The 18,816-nt window shown below is 36.9% G+C and overlaps 1 protein-coding gene across 2 annotated transcripts in view; it reads left to right on the forward strand.

Annotated features, from left to right (window-relative positions):
- The window catches only part of HMGCLL1 (3-hydroxymethyl-3-methylglutaryl-CoA lyase like 1), an 88,319-nt gene that overhangs the window by 23,546 nt on the left and 45,957 nt on the right, over positions 1–18,816 (forward strand). Inside the window, exons 2-5 of one of the 2 annotated variants that reach the window (XM_054197187.1) lie at positions 92–169; positions 1,151–1,258; positions 6,302–6,397; positions 8,778–8,926. In XM_054197187.1, the coding sequence (XP_054053162.1) occupies positions 92–169; positions 1,151–1,258; positions 6,302–6,397; positions 8,778–8,926 (431 nt within the window). The remainder of the gene's footprint in view (positions 1–91; positions 170–1,150; positions 1,259–6,301; positions 6,398–8,777; positions 8,927–18,816) is intronic. The other variant, XM_054197188.1, reaches the window with a different exon arrangement.

Below are 18,816 nucleotides of genomic sequence, written 5' to 3' on the forward strand. Positions count from 1 at the left end.
CCGAGAATCATATGAGAGGACAAGTATAAGCTGTACCTTTGATCTTGGTGACCTTCATTGTTTTGTGTTTCAGTATTGATTTTTATTTCAGGAATCTCAAGCATCTGGACTGCCTGAGTACATAAAGATTGTAGAAGTTGGGCCAAGGGATGGATTACAAAATGAAAAAGTAATTTTTCTCTTTTTTTTTTTTGTGTGTGTTTTGACATGGATACCTGTGTTATTTTCATTGTGTAAAACACAGCCATCCTGCTAATCATGTTTCTTCCATTTTGTACTATAAATATATTTATTTCTTTCTGTATTAATAACTGTTTTATATATTAGAATAAAAGTATATTACTATTTAGCCAGATATTAAACCATATAATTTCTTTCTATACTTGGTTAACTAGCTTTTCTGTTACTCAACTGACGTTTCTTTTTCTCAAATTTGTCTTGTCAGTCAATAACATCATTGGTAAATGCCATGAAACACTGGCTATCTTCATAGTATGTGTTTGTGCTACAAGTGCTGCTATGGTAGGAATAGTACAATAGGTTTCATCATACTTTCTGCTGAACAGGCATGGAAAAAAAAAAAATATTACTCTTTTGATAATATTATTTGCCTGAAGGGTGGTAGGGAAGCATGGATGAAGATTGAAAGAGACTATCTAAAATACGGTACATGTATGAAAACAGTCATCTGTTTCCACAAACAGGAAGATAAGCTTACGTGTATTGTTGTTACTGGTGTCAAAGATGTTGGTAGTATTAACAGAATGGAATTACTCAGCCCCAGCCGTGGAGCTTTTTTCCCACATTTTTCTCTGGTTGGACTAATTTGGCTACTTCGTTTGTCGCTTCTTTGCTAGGTTGGTGGTTGGTTGCTAACAATTAGTGAGACCAGATCTATAACCATTTACACAGAGGAAGTTCCTTATTCTTTTGTGGTGGACAAAAAAAGGAGTAGGATCATGTATACTGTCTAGTGCTTTGCTTATCCAGTAGCTTCCTACTGTCAGGAAACTGTATAGTTATGGTATAATGTATGACTATAGTTCATTATATAAAAGAAAAAGTATTGATTATGTACTGAGAACATTTAACTTACAAAAGTTTCTTACTGCATGAAATACTTTACTTTAGTATGTCTTCATGTCCATAGGTGATAGTGCCAACTGATATCAAAATTGAGTTAATCAACCGGCTTTCCAAAACAGGCCTGCCTGCAATAGAAGTGACCAGTTTTGTTTCATCCAAATGGGTCCCTCAGGTATGTAAAATCATCACCATTCAATTTATTGAAACTGAACTTTTTCAATTTAAATGCCATTCCATGCAGTGTTGTTTTCCGGTAGTATTGCCTGTATACAAGAAAATGGAACAGAAATAATGTTGCTTATTTGTAAAATCAGATGCCGTTGTCACAGTTTTGAAGTTTTATGCTTTTATTCAGGTCAGTTGAAATTGAGCTAGTTACTAAAAAGTAGTCAAAACTGAAGTAAAGCCAGTAAATTGTGGAGAAAGCTGGTTAAATCCCTAACTCATCAGCAGCAAGAGCAGATTGCTCCAGAAGGGAAGGGGAGCTGGAAACCAAGCGTGATAACACGGGGAGCAGAGGTTGTAGCCTCCTTGACCATAGGGCAGTCCAGCAGTCTGTGAAAGCAGAGCAAGTCTGGTGCGGGTAACCAGGGCAGGCAAGAGGACACATACTCAGGTGAGTCTGCAGTGATGTGGCAGGTCCCAGGTTAAGCCAAGAATCAAGTCTGGGAGATGTAGTCTGGATCCAATCAGTAAGGTACGTGGCCAAGTGCAGCTGCACTGTTTCTCAGGCAGGGAGGAAGTATGAGGGTGTCTCAGCTTAAAAGTTGCTGTGAAGCAACTTTTGCTGTGAATTTGAGTGAAAAGGGAGTGTGGGCCGTGTTAAGACTTCTTAACAGAGCTGTTTGGGGGAGCCTCTGCTGATCTTCCAGCTTTTATTGGTGAGCTCCAAGGCTGATTGAGGCTTCTCAAGTTGCTGTCTTCTTATCAGTGATCTGGCCTTGAGTGCAGGCAGCTAAACTAGGAGGGGAGCACTCCAGGTCCTGATCAAAAGAAATTCCAGGAGTACAATTTGCCACGGTTACAACATAGGATGTGAGAAATCTTAAATATTGTCATTGGTCTCCAATCAGAAATAATATAGCAGGTGATTCCCAATATGCCCCTTGCAGCACGAGAGTAGGAATTTGTATGTGTGTGTGTATCTGCAAGGGACAGCAGTAAATGGGGAGTGAGAGAACTGGTCACAGGATGCTGAGTGGGGATAAGAGGTGTGGAGAGTAAACACTGAGTAAAGGGCAGACAGGATATAGGATGCTGGGTGTACGCATAATGGTAAAGATTTGAGAACATGACACAGTTGGGATGCAGAGTCCTGAGTTTGAGTATCCAGATGAACAGCAGTGGGGCTGATCTCTGGGGAACAGTCATGGTGGAAGGGACTTCTTGTGGAAGCAACACCAATTCAGAGACCTAGGATCAGGGCAGGAAAACCTAGGCGGACAGGGCTTGTGCAAAGTGGGTAAACTTCTCAGGAGTGCTCCCTAGCACCAAACAAGGGAGTAGATTCCCCAGGCCTATAGCGTGGACTTTCACGGAAACTTGACTCTTACTAGAAGCCAAACACTATTTTTAAATGTCTGCTGCACTTGGTATGTTTCTGTGTAGCTATCCAGTGTGCAGGTCCTTCTTTTCCAAACACTAACATAAACACACGCATACAAACACAGACACACTTACATGTTGAAGGATTCTTGCTAAGGAGAGATGTTGCAGATTCTATCCTGATTTTCAGTTTGCTCACAAAAGTGCAGTGACTTTTTGCAGTTAATTATGTAGAGAAAATTTTTTACAATCAATGTGGACAGCTGTGGAATGGAGACAAAGAATGTACTTGTGCATTTTATTTTGCTCTTTATGTAAATACTTGTAACTAAAGAATTGAGATGGTGACACATCATTAGTATAATTTAATGTTCTTCCTAGCTCTTTTCTACTCTTCTGAGAACTAATATTCATTGGTGTAAAAAAGAAAGTTAGCACACTTCTTTTTCTTTTCACCTAAGTGGAATTTCATTTTCCACATTTGGAAGATGTGTTTGAGAGATCTAAATTTGGGACTTTCATGTATGTAGTAGTAGTCAGGCACATTAGTTATTTTGCAGATCTAGCACTCTATCAGCAGCCATACTGAGTTTTTGATTTGCTCATTATTTTTCGAAAATTAATTTTACATTTGGTACAATTCAGCAAAAATCCAAGCCTTTTGGAAGTCAGCAGCAAAACTACATTGACATTAGGAGTGCCAGGTTTTCGTTTAACCCTGCAAATTCAGCCTTAGTCCTGAAGTATACGATGCAGCTCCTGTTTGTGCAAACTTAATTATTCCTGGCAAGTAAGGAAATATCAGTACTTTAAACTCATTTTCAAGAAATGACGCACTTGTTTGCACAGAGGCATTTGAGTGCTTATATGTTTAGTACACACTACACAAGATATTTAAAAAGCAAAACATGAAATGAATTGATTTGAGAAAATACTTCAATTTTTAACATTGTTTGTTGCACATCTTCTGTCAAAATGTATATAAAGTTTGTCCACTTTAAACTGAGAATGCATCCAGTGCCTGGACTGTATTCCAGGCTTTCCTCTGAGAAAAAAATGGTATGATCAATGTTTTTCTTATTCATGAGTCAGCAGAGCAAACTGGCTGTACAGCGCTCTGAGGGACTCCTTTGATTTATTTCAGTGTTCTTGGGATCACCAGGGAAGGGCCTAAAGGAAGGATAAAAGGAAAGGGGAAAAGAACAGCGACAATGCAGAATGTCTTTGGTGTCAATGCAGGGGCAATGATGCCGTGCCCATTAAAAGTGGCGAGGCTAAGTTTTTCGAAGTGCCGTCAAACTTTAGTAGTTACAACAACAGAGAATAATGTAAGTTTTTAAACACTAGAAGGAAAAGTCTAAAGCAAAGGTGGATTTCTTCCTTTCTTGTTTAATTACTTCCTTTTCATGTGAGCCATTAGGAGTACCAAGTTTAGCAAAGGTTGTCAGTTTTGGAAAAAATGACCAATCCCTTCTTATCTTAAATTCATGTCTGAATACTTTATTTTAATAGCTTAATTTGTGTTTAAAGTGTTTTTTACTTAAAAGATAAGATTGTGTTGCTTTGATAGGGTTTGCAGTCTTGACTGCCTTTTCTTTGCTCCTTTCTTTTTTCTTTTTATAGGTCATGGGAATAGAATTCACGGTTATGTTTAGATCACTCATTCACTTATTTCTTTTTTTAGTATTTTAAAGCTCTTTTATGGCTTCCCATCCATGGTTTTTTTTGGCAGTTTTTTACTGAAAAAAGCTAAAAGAAAAAGTTCCACAGTAGCTAGGTGCCATATAAAACAGGATCCCACACCTATAACCTAAATGGCCAAAAATTATAAATACCTACTATTAAAAAGCTTATTTTTAAAGAAATTTGGAAAAGAAATATTTTACTACAATTTAAAATCTTATAACATGCAGTATGTGTTAAAATGGGATTTTACTTACAGGAAAAATAGTAATGGGACAAATGTAATACATAAAATATTATTTGGAACTGGCAGCTTTATACTGGTTGAAAAAGTGTCGTTTTGGTTTTCTAGTATATTTTAAGTCAGGCTATAATTTTAAAGTGTGGAATTAGTTCCAGCATTTGCCATTTAATTAATCATTTAGTTTCAAACATTATTCCTTACCCTGAGAAATGTAGATACTATTTTTATTAAATTAAGGAATGAAAAATTGTTCTTAAAAAACCAAGGTTTTTTAAGAACAAATTTTTTTGTGAGGCTGTCAGATATGTTAGTTGCTCAGACTGGTTTAGTTTATGTGGAAGCAATTACAAAAAGTTGCTTTATGCAATCACTTGTCTCCTGATGAGAAGTGAGTTGTGTCTGACTATAAGACACTTTTCATACCATATATCCACTTCCTTACAGATACTTGTTGGGCTTACATTTTCTGCTATTTTTAATCCATTAATTTTCATAGTAGGAAACCAGTGACAGGAAGATTCCGGGTTGCCAGTGGTATTGTCAGTTAATAATCCAGTATAATTTAATGTAACATAATTAGAATTGTGGTACTGCAAAAATCAATAAAGTATCTCTTGGAAGTAAGGAGTAATGAAAGCTTTGTAGTTCACGTGTCTTTTCTTACTGTACTCCTCAAATGACTTTTCAGCAGTGTGGAAAGAATCAGAAATCCAATTTAATACTGTTTGCTTGGAAGATTTTCTTTTATGAAAGCTGATTTAAAAAGCATTTAAAGTACACTATTCATTTTTTAAAACTCAAAATCTGTAAGACATGAAATATGAGGGATATGTTTTATTAACTCTATTGTTTACAGGCAGACACACCATTAAAAAATAAACTAATTTTTCTTCCACTTCTTTCAAGAAAATGTACCTGTGTAAATAATGTACAGTTTATTACATGAATCAGTCTTGATTCATCTTCTTGATTAGTACATGGAGTATGTTTAATCTTGAGTGAGAAAAATGTAAGAATATCTTAAAAAAGGCAGAGTTTCTTTTGTGAGGGGAGGCTAAAGAAAACAAATGCTTGAATAAAATAATGGTGTTTGCCTTTACTATAATGAAGATTTTCTTCTTTTGAAAGAAAATTCTAAGTATACTAAAATGTTACACTATGCAGAGAACTGGATTTTGCTGTATTCTTACGGATAGACTTGTGAGTAGTCTTTTCAAATATGTTGGTTACAGTGTTGAGTAATTCAGGTTCGCTTATGCTTAAGATTGAGAAGTTGCATTTATCAGAGTGCTGAAGTTTTCAAGATTTGGGTGGTTTTAATATATCAGTTATTCTGTTATTTCCACCTATTGAGCCCATTGAGGTAAGTTTGAAGTTGCAATAACAGTTGATGATGAACTTGATCACAAGTGATCATGCAATTTGATCATGCAAAGTGATCAGTCAATTTGAAATGATGCAAATTGTGTTTTTACATATACACACAAAAAGAAACACCGTAGAAGTCTTAGACCCAATTCTGTATTCATATAGACCTGGAAAGCTTGCAACTCAAGTACTCAAAAGTTAAGAAATACAAAAGAAGAGTGCTTGTACATCATCAGTTTAACCCCTTTGTTGTTACACTTTTTGTATGAACTGTATTCCTAATGAAGGCAAAAAACCAGTCTAAGCTAATTTCTGCTTAGCTGTATAAAGTCAGAAAATAACTGCTGATCAGTACAAATTATTTATATATTTTAGATGGCAGATCACAAAGAAGTAATGAGGGGTATTGAGCGGCATCCTGGAGTCCAGTATCCTGTTCTCACGCCTAATCTTCAAGGTTTTCATTCTGCTGTAAGTGCCTTCATAGAAGATATCCACAATTACCTCTTCCATGTTTCAGACCATTTCAGTTCAATACCGTAAACTAGCTATTTAATGTTCTACAACCTGTCCTGTTACAACTAAGCTATAGTTTTTTTAATTAAAACCTCTCGGTTTTCGTTGTGAAAAATGGGCAAATTCACAGAGTGGTGTTAAGATCTATATATTTGTATTTTAATGGAAGTATTGATCAAACAGTCTTTGCAAGTTCCTACAAGTGATGCTTGTGTGTACAGAGAAAGACAGTTCTTCTGTTGGCCCTAGAAAAGTTTATGAAGAGTGTCTTCTTATTGGAAGGTAGTGAAGAAGAATGAGGAAGGAGTCAATTAAATGAAATGAACTGTCTTTCAGTTTCTACACTGCATATAAAATCTCTGCTAAAACAGAATCCTGTACATAGACGAATTAACTATCAATAGTCAGATTTATAGTGCCAAACTTTGTCTGCAATGGGAGGTTGTATGAGTTGAATTAAGTCTGCTGTATCTCTATACTGTATTTAGTGACATAATGAAAGGAAAACAATGCAAAAATAGTTGTAGGTGATTGCTGAGTTCTTTCTTGCTGCTATTTTTTTTTTCCTTCCTTCTGTTTGAAAGGATATTTGTTCCTTTAAGGGTTGCTGAAGCTTAGACATTTATCCTACAGAAGCAGATGAGGGGATAGAGTGCACCCTCAGCAAGTTTGCTGATGACACAAAGCTGGGGGGGATGGCTGACAGACCGGAAGGCTGTGCCGCCATCCAGAGAGACCTGGACAGGCTGGAGAGTTGGGCAAAGAGGAACCTTATGAAATTCAACAAGGGCAAGTGTAGGGTGCTGCACCTGGGGAGGAATAACCCCATGCACCAGTACAGATTGGGGGCTGACCTGCTGGAGAGCAGCTCAGCTGAAAGAGACCTGGGAGTCCTGGTGGACAACAGGATGACCATGAGCCAGCAATGTGCCCTTGTGGCCAAGAAGGCCAATGGCATCCTGGGGTGCATCAAGAAGAGTGCGGCCAGCAGGTCGAGGGAGGTCATCCTCCCCCTCTACTCTGCCTTGGTGAGGCCGCACCTGGAGTACTGTGTCCAGTTCTGGGCTCCCCGGTTCAAGAAGGACAGGGAACTGCTGGAGAGGGTGCAGCAGAGAGCTACCAAGATGATTAGGGGACTGGAACACCTCTCTTATGAAGAAAGGCTGAGGGATTTGGGTCTCTTCAGTCTGGAAAAAAGATGGCTGAGGGGGGATCTTATCAACACTTATAAATACTTAAAGGGTGGGTGTCAGGAGGATGGGGCCAGGCTCTTTTCAGTGGTGCCCGGGGACAGGACAAGAGGTAATGGGCACAAACTTGAGCATAGGAAGTTCCACCTAAACATGAGAAGGAACTTCTTTCCTTTGAGGGTGGCAGAGCCCTGGCACAGGCTGCCCAGGGAGGTGGTGGAGTCTCCAACTCTGGGGACATTCCAAACCCGCCTGGACGTGTTCCTGTGTAACCTGCTGTAGGTGACCCTGCTCTGGCAGGGGGGTTGGACTAGATGATCTCCAGAGGTCCCTTCCAACCCTATGATTTTATCAAAGGGAAAAGCTCCATTCTTTTTCATAGAGCAAGAGTATTATTTTCATTGTAGAGTTAGAATTAATTAATAAGCTATTCTCCTAAGCTTAATTGTTTTCTTCTCCTATAATTTCGCTTTCAGGATTCTAGTTAATTGATTTACCGAGTACTGAGGTACTGAGCTCAGACTAATTGCCCCTTCAGTGAAGTCACCACATTTACACATTTTCTAGACTGGTATTTGCTCTGAGACTATTTCTCACCAGACTGTCACATACACGTTTTCATATGATCCATATCGACTATGGCACCAGGGCCAACGGAGCCCTTGGTCCTTGAGTTGGCTCTAATAAGGAAATCCCTGTTGGTTCTTGTTGCTGCTATAGGTGCATGCAGGCACAGAGCTTTCCTAAGCATGAGAATGACTTCCTGGCGTTCATGAGGAACAGGCTTTGTACAGAGGTTGGATATTTCAGGGTTGTTATATGATCTTTTCCTTTTCTGAAAAATGAATATAAGTATCAATCATTGTTACTTTCATAGTTGGTTCATAGGATTTCCTATATCTTAATACCTTTATCACTCTGAAAATATTTTTACCTAATTGCTAAGAAGAGGAAGGAAATATGCCATAGTGAATGAACTCAAAATTTGATTCAATCTGTATGCAAAAAATTGGAATGAAACTTATATTTTAGATATGGATGATGTAATGTACTTTAAAATTCTAGAATGTCATACAGAATTAAATGCTTAATCTAATCTCTTAATATAGTGTTATGATTCTGTTTTATTGAAATGTATTTTTCAGATTGCAGCAGGAGCTACAGAAGTCTCAGTATTTGGTGCGGCATCTGAATCTTTTAGCAAAATGAATATTAATTGTTCAATTGAAGAAAGCATAGAAAAATTTGAAGAAGTTGCTAAATCTGCAAGGAATATGAATATTCCAGTGCGTGGGTAAATATAAAGATTCTTAAGTAATACAGAGTTATTGGAGTTGATCTTAGAGGGTTTTTTTTGTACGAGTAGAAAAGTACACTACCAAATTTTTACATTTTAGATGAACTGAAATAATAGTCCTTATCGTGATTTTTTTTTTTAAAGATTGAACATATTTAGTAATTTTGCTCTGTGTTTTGTAACTACTAATGGTGACTAGTTTTCTCTGAAAATTAAAAAAAACCTGTGTGTGTAAACATTCCCGTTCTATTATACAAATTTATTTTTATCATCACAGATGACAGAATAGATTTCTTTTTCTGCTGAGACGTCATAACACTGTTGCCTGCGCCTTAAAAATTACCCTGCATACTTTTATTTTGTTATAGTGTTGATAATATATCACCTCATACACTGTAGAATCAAGGTATAAAAGTGATAGAACAAATTTACTCCTAAAAAACCGACTTATTCTCAATATAAGTTATTCTGAAAACTCTAGGCATTGAAGAGTTTGGAATCTCTAGTGCATGAAACTCTGGAATTGGCCAATATTTATTTTTCTCTAGATTACCTTCTTTTAAACTTGAAATAATCCTGAATGGTACTTGGCGTTGAACAGTCTTTCTTTTTCATTTCCATTTTCTTTTGCATTACACAGAGTTACTTATCTAAGATTATTTATTTGTGAAGGTCCTTGTGAATGCAAAAAGGCTTACATAGGTTCAAGGAGAAACTTAACAGTGAGATTCCTTGAACATTACTAGTAATGCAAACTATATCATGCTCAGAAAATACCTAGACTTGAAAATAGGTAGATACCTCAGAGACTAAGTGCTTGAAAACCTGTCTGGGAATAAATACTGGGATCTCTCTTTCCTTCAGAAATAGTGATGAGGTAATGGTACTCTTCACTTTTTGCACAGTAATGTGGTATTTTGAACATTTGTCTTGAGAAAGGGATATCTGACATGTAGTTATACCTCACTCTCAGAGGATCACAGAGTAACAGAATAGTTTAGGTTGAGAGGGACCTCCGGAGATCATCTTGTCCAACCCAAGGATGTTAACACACATACACGTCCAACTAAGGATGGGTCATAGAAGCTTGGGTCCTTTTTCCCTAGCCTGGTTATACATTTCAGATAGAAAATCACTGCATAGAGAAGTAAGGACTTTCACTATATTAAGAAACAATAACTTGTACCAGAGTTTAAATACTCTACCTAGCTGCTAATCTGTCAGGTAGAGCCAGGGTTTGCCTTCCGAAGCAACTTCTCTTATAAGAGGGCTGTTGTCTAAAAGGTCTCTGCTACTGTTTGCCACATTTTTGTGAAACTATATTCTGAGCTGCAAACATAACTAGCAGTTTGAGTTTTCCAGGAGGATCAAGCTCAGGGATGCCTGAGTTTTAGGTCCCAGGTAGATGTGGATAAGGGAATAGGCAGTCAATTCATAAAAGACAGCACGTGTATTGCAACAAACCTTAGGCAGTGGTGAACGTTTTTGTGCTAAACTTTTGTTTTCTGGTTTTCTCAGATGTCTATGCTAGGCATGTCAGGCAATATTTCCTCTTTCAAATTCCTGTATTTCACTAACAAAATTCAACCAAATGGCACAACAGAGGCACCCAACCATCAAGGGAATCCTCAAAGCCTATGCATTGTATATGTTTTTGGATAGTATGGGTGTCAACAAATGGATTTTGCAACTAGTCCAGAAGATGTAAACTGCAGATGATGAAGAACCGCCTGTGGTGTACTCTAGATTGATGTTAAAATGTTAACTTACCTTCTGTGCGATAGTTCTCACATGTTTAAGAAAGTGGAAACCTGCTGCTTTTTTTCTTCCCCGCAGATTGTATGTCTAAGGCATTTGTAATAGACCAGTAGCAGTTATTCTGGCACTCATACAGTGACGTGATGGAAATGACTGTTCCCATGGTAGGACTCTACAACATTCCCATACATTTATTGTCTGCTATCTGAAGAACAGTGTGGGGCAGGTTTTTTTCTGCACGCAGCAGAAAAAATTGATAAAGCAGCAGGATGGGAAGGCATGTACAGAGAGGAAGAAGTAAAGGGTGGAAAATAGTCAAACAGAAGCAGAGCACAAAAAAAATTATAATAATTCAAAACAAAAAGAAGGAAAACAAAGCAAGGAGATAAAAAGAGAGGGGAATCAAGAACCAGGTAATGAAGCAAACAGAAATAACAGCAGTACAGAGATGAAGAGAAATAGGATAATTGAATTCAAAGAAAATACAATCAGATTATGTTTTAAAAGTGCTTACTTTATGCATCCAGTACAAAGATCTCCAATTTCACTTCAGCGTGCAAACCTAGGCAAACTTCACACAGTACAGGCAGGACAATTTTATTGAGTCTGTTGCGCCAGGTGCAGTATGTTACACAGCGCTTCAACAGTGGACTCCTTAATATCAGATATGCTACAAAGCGAACAGATTCAAAGTCATGAATGAAAATGATGTAAGTTCACTCCAGCTATATCTTTCTTCCTCAGGCTTACAGGTCTAAGAAAAGTGAATCATTCAGAAGTAGGAAGCCACTGACAGCATCATTTGCTTTGTGGGATTATAACCAAGTAAAGAATCCAATTAGAGAGGATATTGAAGATAAACTACATTTATGTTTATGTTACAACTGTCTTCATCACAGGATATTAGCTTGGGAACTAATTTATCCAGTGAAAATTAGAGGTTGAGGCATCAGCAGATAAAATGCTGGACTAATGTTACACTTGAACACATCAGAAATTTTAGGAGAGGACTGTCTGGTATTTGCCCAGGGGATCTAACATAATTCAATAATAAAGTAGCTAATTGTTAAAAATCTGCTGAGAATCTAAATTGCAGAATATGGAGCCTTATTTCATAATAAAAAAACCTGAGGTAATAATTCTGAGTATCTAAAACACCCACTGAATATGGATTTCAGTATATGAAAATGTGAAAAGAAACTTTTGAGTATATTAATAAGTTAGAAGATAAAAGCAAACTGGTTAGCACAATCCGATTGGACTTTGAGTGCACTTTCAAAAAATCCCTCCCATGGAGATTTTGAGGAGGCAAAATAGTAATTAATGAGAAATAAATGTTGCTATGGGTCAGTGTCTGGACAAATACCTTTTCAAGAGAATAATTACCAAGTGTTGTGCGTTATTGAGTCTTGTTCGTGCACGTTCATACTCATTCAGATGCACTCCTCATGGGTTGCAGAGTTACAGGAATCTGTAGGAAGCTCCGAGATGGAATGATTGCTCAGAAATAAATAAAAAAAGGATTTTTTAGTGTCCATCTGCCTCAGTACTTACTTTTAAGCTCCAGTGTACTGTCTTTTGTTGAGTAGAATTCCAAAAACCATAAAACTAATAGCAGCAGCACAAACATAGAAATGCAGAATTCAGAAGGATCTTTTTTTAATCGTGGATCTCTTAGCAGTTGAACAAAGCTCTTTAAGGTGGACTTAAAACTTTTAATTAGTTAAAAAATTAAAAAATATCCGTAAAGAAGAAGCATCAGATTTGAATGCCAAATCCAGGAAGTAAGTACATCTGTTTACAACATTTCACCTGCTTGTGAGTGGGAAGGTTATGGAAGCAGATTGTCATTTCCAACTTCATTCTAGAAGACTAAACCATAATTTTCTTTGGTACTAACACCCAACAAAAGCCTGCACTACTATAGGGAATTAATTAGGACTTGAGTGGAAGTAATTTTCATTAGTTCCCAAATATTTCGGTACATTTAGAAGACTTGTAGAGTTTTACATTGTATTTAATGATATAAAACACAGGGCTTCCATTCCTCGATTAAAAAAGGTGTGGAAAAGATAATCAGAAAGTAAAATTTAAACAGAGATTTCATAGAAATATTCAGTGCAACCAAGGTGACTTTTTCCTGGAGATAAAACAATCAAAAAATAATTAGCTGTCAAAGCCTGCGATTTATGATCTTCATTTATGATCCCATATTTAGCTGCTACTGAAGAAGCTGCTTTTAGTGGCAGATACAAAAATGCCATTTATTCTATCCCAATTCCATGCAAAATTCTCTAAATGCTGAGACAATCGAGGCTTTGTGGCAAGTTGTTCTTTATGCTTTATATCCTGATCTGTATTTGAAGTATCGCATAGGCAAGTCAAGCAGGGGCAGAAACTCACAGTTACAGAAATTGAAATATGGGAGTTTCTGTTGAATGACCTCAAAACCAGCATTTTGGAAACAAAAGGATAGGATGTTACATAACTCATCGGTTGACATTCAGTATTTAGAATTGGTGCGCATGGTTTGACTGGTTGTTAATTAATTTCATGGAGAAGATGGTTCTCAGGTTTTATTTTGTTGTGTGGCTTCTACTTACTGAAAATAATTACATATTATTTACAACTATTGTTGTAACATGAGGCAGATCTGAGCATGACCACATGACAAGTCTGAGCTTATCATCCTAAATGCGCTTGTAGTTACTAGAGAGAAGCAGGCAGCCTTCAGGCTGTGATTTATCATATGTGCTTTCTTAAGTACCTGCCTTAGGATAATCACAGAATCACAGAATGGTAGGGGTTGGAAGGGGCCTTTGGAGATCTTCTAGTCCAACCACCCTGCCAAAGCAGGTTCACCTAGAGTAGGCTGGACAGAAAAGCATCTGGGTGGGTTTTGAATATCTCCAGAGAAGGAGACTCCACAACCTCTCTGGGCAACCTGTTACAGTGCTCTGTCACCCTCAACGTAAAGAAGTTTTTCCTCATTCAGATGGAACTTCCTGTGTTCCAGCTTGTGTCCGTTGCCCCTTGTCCTGTCACTGGGCACCACTGGAAGAAGCCTGGCCCCATCCTCTTGACAACTTTAGGTATTTATAAGCGTTGATGAGATCCCCTTTCAGTCTTCTCCAGGCTAAACAGACCCAGGTCTCTCAGCCTTTCCTCATGAGAGAGGTGTTCCAGTCCCTTGATCATCTTTGTAGCCCTCTGCTGGACTCTTTCTAGTAGTTCCCTGTCCTTGAACTGGGGATTCCAGAACTGGACACAGTACTTCGGATGTGGCCTCACCAGGGCAGAGTAGAGGGGGAGGATGACCTCCCTCAACCTGCTGGCCATGCTCTTTTTAATGCACCCCAGGAGACCATTGGCCTTCTTGGCCACAGGGGCATATTGCTGGCTCATGGTCAACTTGTTGTCCACCAGGACTCAAAGGTCTTTCTCTACAGAGCTGCATTCCAGCAGGTTGGCCCCTAACCTGTACCAGTGTATGGGGTTATTAAACTCTCCGGGTGATCCATCCTCTTGGCTGCAGAGGAGCTTGGGTCCTATCCTATGTTAGTCATCCTATAGATGGCCTATCTAAGGCATAGGTTGTAGATTATTATCTTTGAATTCAGAATTTAGAACAGATGAATCCCATCCTGCTTGTGTATACGCTAAGGATTAGCACCTTGTCATTTATGTAAATAAGAACAGATACAATAAATGTCTTAATAGGGTTTGTGATGCAAGGTAACAAAAAATGAACCTGTGGACTGTATGGACAAAGGTTTGTACTCTGCACGGAGAATCGACATTTTGTTTTTAATCACCCTTTCAGAGATTGGCTACTTTTAAAGAACCATGGGCAAAACCTGCAGCCGTTGCTTAAGCAAGCTCCCAGGACTACACGTTTTGGCTTCTAATATCAGTTATGTAGGCTAAATATTTTGCTTGAATCACTTAGGTAATAAAAATATTAATATGCACAAATTGTATTTCTATTAATTTCAATACAGAGATTGTTTCCTTTCTAAAGCACTATTATTGTTTAAAGTGTTATTTATTTGCAGGAAATGGATAATTTAATGCCTTGCCCTAACTCCTTATTTGTGCAGTTGAAAAATACTTCCAAAAATAATTTTAAAGGGTTTAAATTTTATTTCCTATTTTTACTGGCAATTCAGAATTTATGTAGTGAACGTAAATCATTGGCAATCCTTGAATCTTATGAAAAATGCACTCAATCAGTTGAAACTAAACTTTAAGCTTTTGCATGTCTTACTGTTGCTACAGCTGCACTAACATTGACTCGATCATCATCCAGAAAATCTATGTTGTCAGCTGTCACATTTAAAATCTGTAGCACAGTACACAGTTTTCTAAATGTTTACTAAATTAGTTCAAATGTTTATGAAGAACTGAAATCTTGCGTATGGTCTGAGAAGTTAAGAGTATTTATTAGCATCATAAAGGGTTTTTTTATTTTTTATTTTTTTGTACATTCATAAAAACTTTACAATAACATCTGGGACATATTCTGTGAAGACACGGGGCCAAATCAGTTACAAACTATGTGGTCAGCTAATTATTCCTATGCATATTTTGCATGTGAAATGACACAAAATACTGCTGGTTTTAGAATGGCACCTTTTAATGCAGAACTGAGGTACTATTAAAAATATCACATCTTTTTCAGTGATTAAAAATGACGCCAAACAGCCAGGATTGATGAAAAACTATGGCAAATGGTAATTGCAAGTAGTCACTTTAATTCTGCTTTAATTTAAATGCATTTTTAAATGAAGTGTACATGTGAAGAAAATGTTAAGTAAATTCTGATTAAGCTAGATTCTTCCAAGTTAATGTCTTCCAAAATTTAAAAAGACACAGAAATAAATTGCAATCAGTACAATAGAAGAACCGTAAGGAAGTAAGGACTTGTGTTTCCCCCTTTTCAATGAGGGGTACTTCAGTACCTACTTTTGGTCCTGTTACAGTGAAATAAAGTCAGACTGTCTCCCTCTGAAGCATTCAGTTCTGTGTAGGACTGTCTTAGTCCTAATAAAAATTAACTGACAACGTAAGAGCTGAAAGGCTGTAATTTTTTTTCCTCTACCAAAAAACACCTCTCCGTGACCAGCAATTAAAAGCTGTATTTATGTCCCAGTCCTGAAAAATTCTCATGTGAATAGCCCTTTTGAGGCCATTTAGACTATTTGCATGTGTAAATGTGAACGTGTATGCAAATGTTTAGAGGTTCAGCTTTAGAAAAACAGATGGAAATGTTTGCTGTAAAATAGAAGCATTTCCTTACAAAGCTGCTGCTTCATAAATTAAAGCGTATGTAATCACACATTAATTCTAAACTGGTGTATGCAATTCCTTTGTTTATAGTCTTGTGTCTTTTAAGAATGAGCAGTATGGTGAAGTTCACAATACGTAAAAACATATTAAAATGTATCGATATTTGACTTACATCTGTGTTTGTATAGAATTCAAATACCGGTTGATATACTTGAAATACAGCAATATTTTTTTGCTATGACAAATAGATACCAAACAAATGATTGTATGCAATATTATTATTACTACCTTTTGTATTATGTTATAATAAAGGTTACAGGTTATGACATACATAATTCCTTGTTGATTATAGGAAATAATTATTGTTTTACTTTGATGCGAATACACAAGGTAAGACACAAAATAGTGGAAACTTAAAGAGAAAGAATTTATTTTTCTTATCTTTATCTTGTGCTAGTGCTATTTGGATTAATTTTAAAAAGCAATACATGTGGAAGAACACATCAGTTATATTTATATTTATTATATTTATATACTTTATAACAAGTAATTCTGGAAACTAATAATGAAATCTGTTTTGTTTATAAAAAAACATCCTGATTATCTGAAACTTCTAATTATCAAGACAATCTGGTCTTTATAATTCAGTTCCATAATACTCTTTATTTCTTTTATTACAGTTCTTAAATACCATAATTCAGGATATTTGGATGGCCTTACAATATTGTATTTTATATACCTAATTAGAAGTACCATGAGATAAACGCCAACAATTCAGTTTTGCACAAATCTTTGCACAGTTTAAAGCTGTGTATGTTTTATGAATACAGATGGAAACTTTGATCTTGTATTTTCTGGTATTCTGGAATATTTAGTGCTGGAGTACATATGGTTTTTCACATTACTTTAAAACTACATTTTTAGACTACACTGTTTAGTTTAGCATAGCCACAATTACACTGATAGTAGCGTGATGTATACCGTTATCACTTCTTTAGATAGTAAAACCAATTTAACACCTTCATATCACTGTGAGTGAGTCTACATTTGGATTATGAGAACAACAAAATGTAGATGAACATTTAATAGACTTGGAAGCAACACATTTTAGTGTGGGAATGGTAAACAAGTTTACAGGGTTACACTGTATTCAGCCAGCTGGTCACGGTCCCCTGGAGAAGTTGGAGAAGCCGGAGAAGCGGAGATTGCTGGGATGTGGGGACTTGGTGCATTTCTCTGTACTGGGGACAGGTTAAGGACATCTACTTTTGGATGTAGGAGCCATTGTATTAACTCTATCATGCTGGATTTTTGCAGTAAGAGGGGAGATTTTCCTTAGGAATAACTTTATACCAACTTTTACCTATTTGTTGTGTGTCTGCAGATAGAAAATTATTAGTAGGCCAGAAGAGCTGCTTTTTTTTTTTTTTTTTCCTTAAAAAAAAAGCAATACCTGTGGGAAGTAAAAATGATCTCTGTTTCTTCTTAAAGGGTAGCGGAAAATTAGACTTGAAATGTTAGTATGAAATTATAAGGTAACAATACAGTGTGCTTGCTATTATGTTACTGATTGCTCCATGGATAATTCGATATAGTTATTGAAATTTAAGTGGTTAAGTGGCCCTTCATTATAGGGCCCTTCATTGAGCAGTTATTTTCTAGAACATAGTTCAAAATTTAATGGTGTTTTCTGGGCATTCTAAAAGTAATAACGAATATTATTACTGGAGGATTTCACTTTGAATAGCATATATATTACTTGCAACTGGGCACTAAATACGTGGAGACGTTGTTGTTTCGTTTTTTTTTAAATCAAATGTGAGAAAAAAAAAATCTGGCCATATTTACACATTCTGGGCTTGGCTTGGAGAGTCTGTTTCTGGAAGAATCTCCTTTCCCTCCTCTCTTCTTTGTATTTCCTCTCTCCTTACAGTAAAGATTGCCTGTTTTTAACAAATGGCTTCCTTTCCAGAGAGACAGAATATATCAACCTTAATATTATGAATTCACCAAATGATAGGCATATACATTTTAGCACGAACATCCAATAAAAATAAATACATCTGCAGTGAACATGGTAAATTATATGCGAACTTACACTATAATAATAAACAGGAAACAGCAGCATCTGAGTCTGCAACTGGCTTCTCAGGAGGCTCCATGCTTCCAGCTGTGGTAGCAGCTGTGGATCTGGCTCTGGAACTCTTGCTGAAACAAGCTGACAAAGGGCTGATTACAACATGGAGTTCAGTTTCTGCTTGGATTCATTTTCCTTTTAACACACTTTAGTTATGAAAAGTTTGCTCATTTACCCTGTTTGCGGTTTTATATCCAGCACTTCACAGTCATTGGGCTGGTGTGGTGATTATCACCATTCCTAGTGACCTTGATCGTGGGGACTTTATACTGTCTATACCATTTGTGGAACATTCCAATTTGGTTTTGGCTTACTGGAAGAAATTGAAAACTCTCTTCCTCTTCCTTCTCCCTCCCCATCCCCAGAGGCTGCTCAACATTTTTGTCCAAAATATTACACAGTAAAGTTGTTGGGTTGGGTTTTTTTTAATTGTTTTTGTATGCATAGAAAATTATTTAGGAGAAGACCAAACGATACTCACCTGCAGTAAAATCTGTAGAGCAGGCAAGGTACTGGGTAAACTCTGCCAGGTGAAAAAAGTACAGAACTCCTTTTTATCACTTTTTATTAAAGGGAGGAAATCTGATTTCACAGAACTAAAGGGAGCAAAACAGCATTTACCCGTGTGTTCCTAAAGCAGCTGTATAGATACATTTACTTACTGCACGTCCTTTTCTGGACCTCTGGTTGCATGGGCTCTTTT

This window comes from Rissa tridactyla, chromosome 3 (genome assembly GCF_028500815.1).
Source record: "Rissa tridactyla isolate bRisTri1 chromosome 3, bRisTri1.patW.cur.20221130, whole genome shotgun sequence".
Lineage (NCBI taxonomy): Eukaryota > Metazoa > Chordata > Aves > Charadriiformes > Laridae > Rissa > Rissa tridactyla.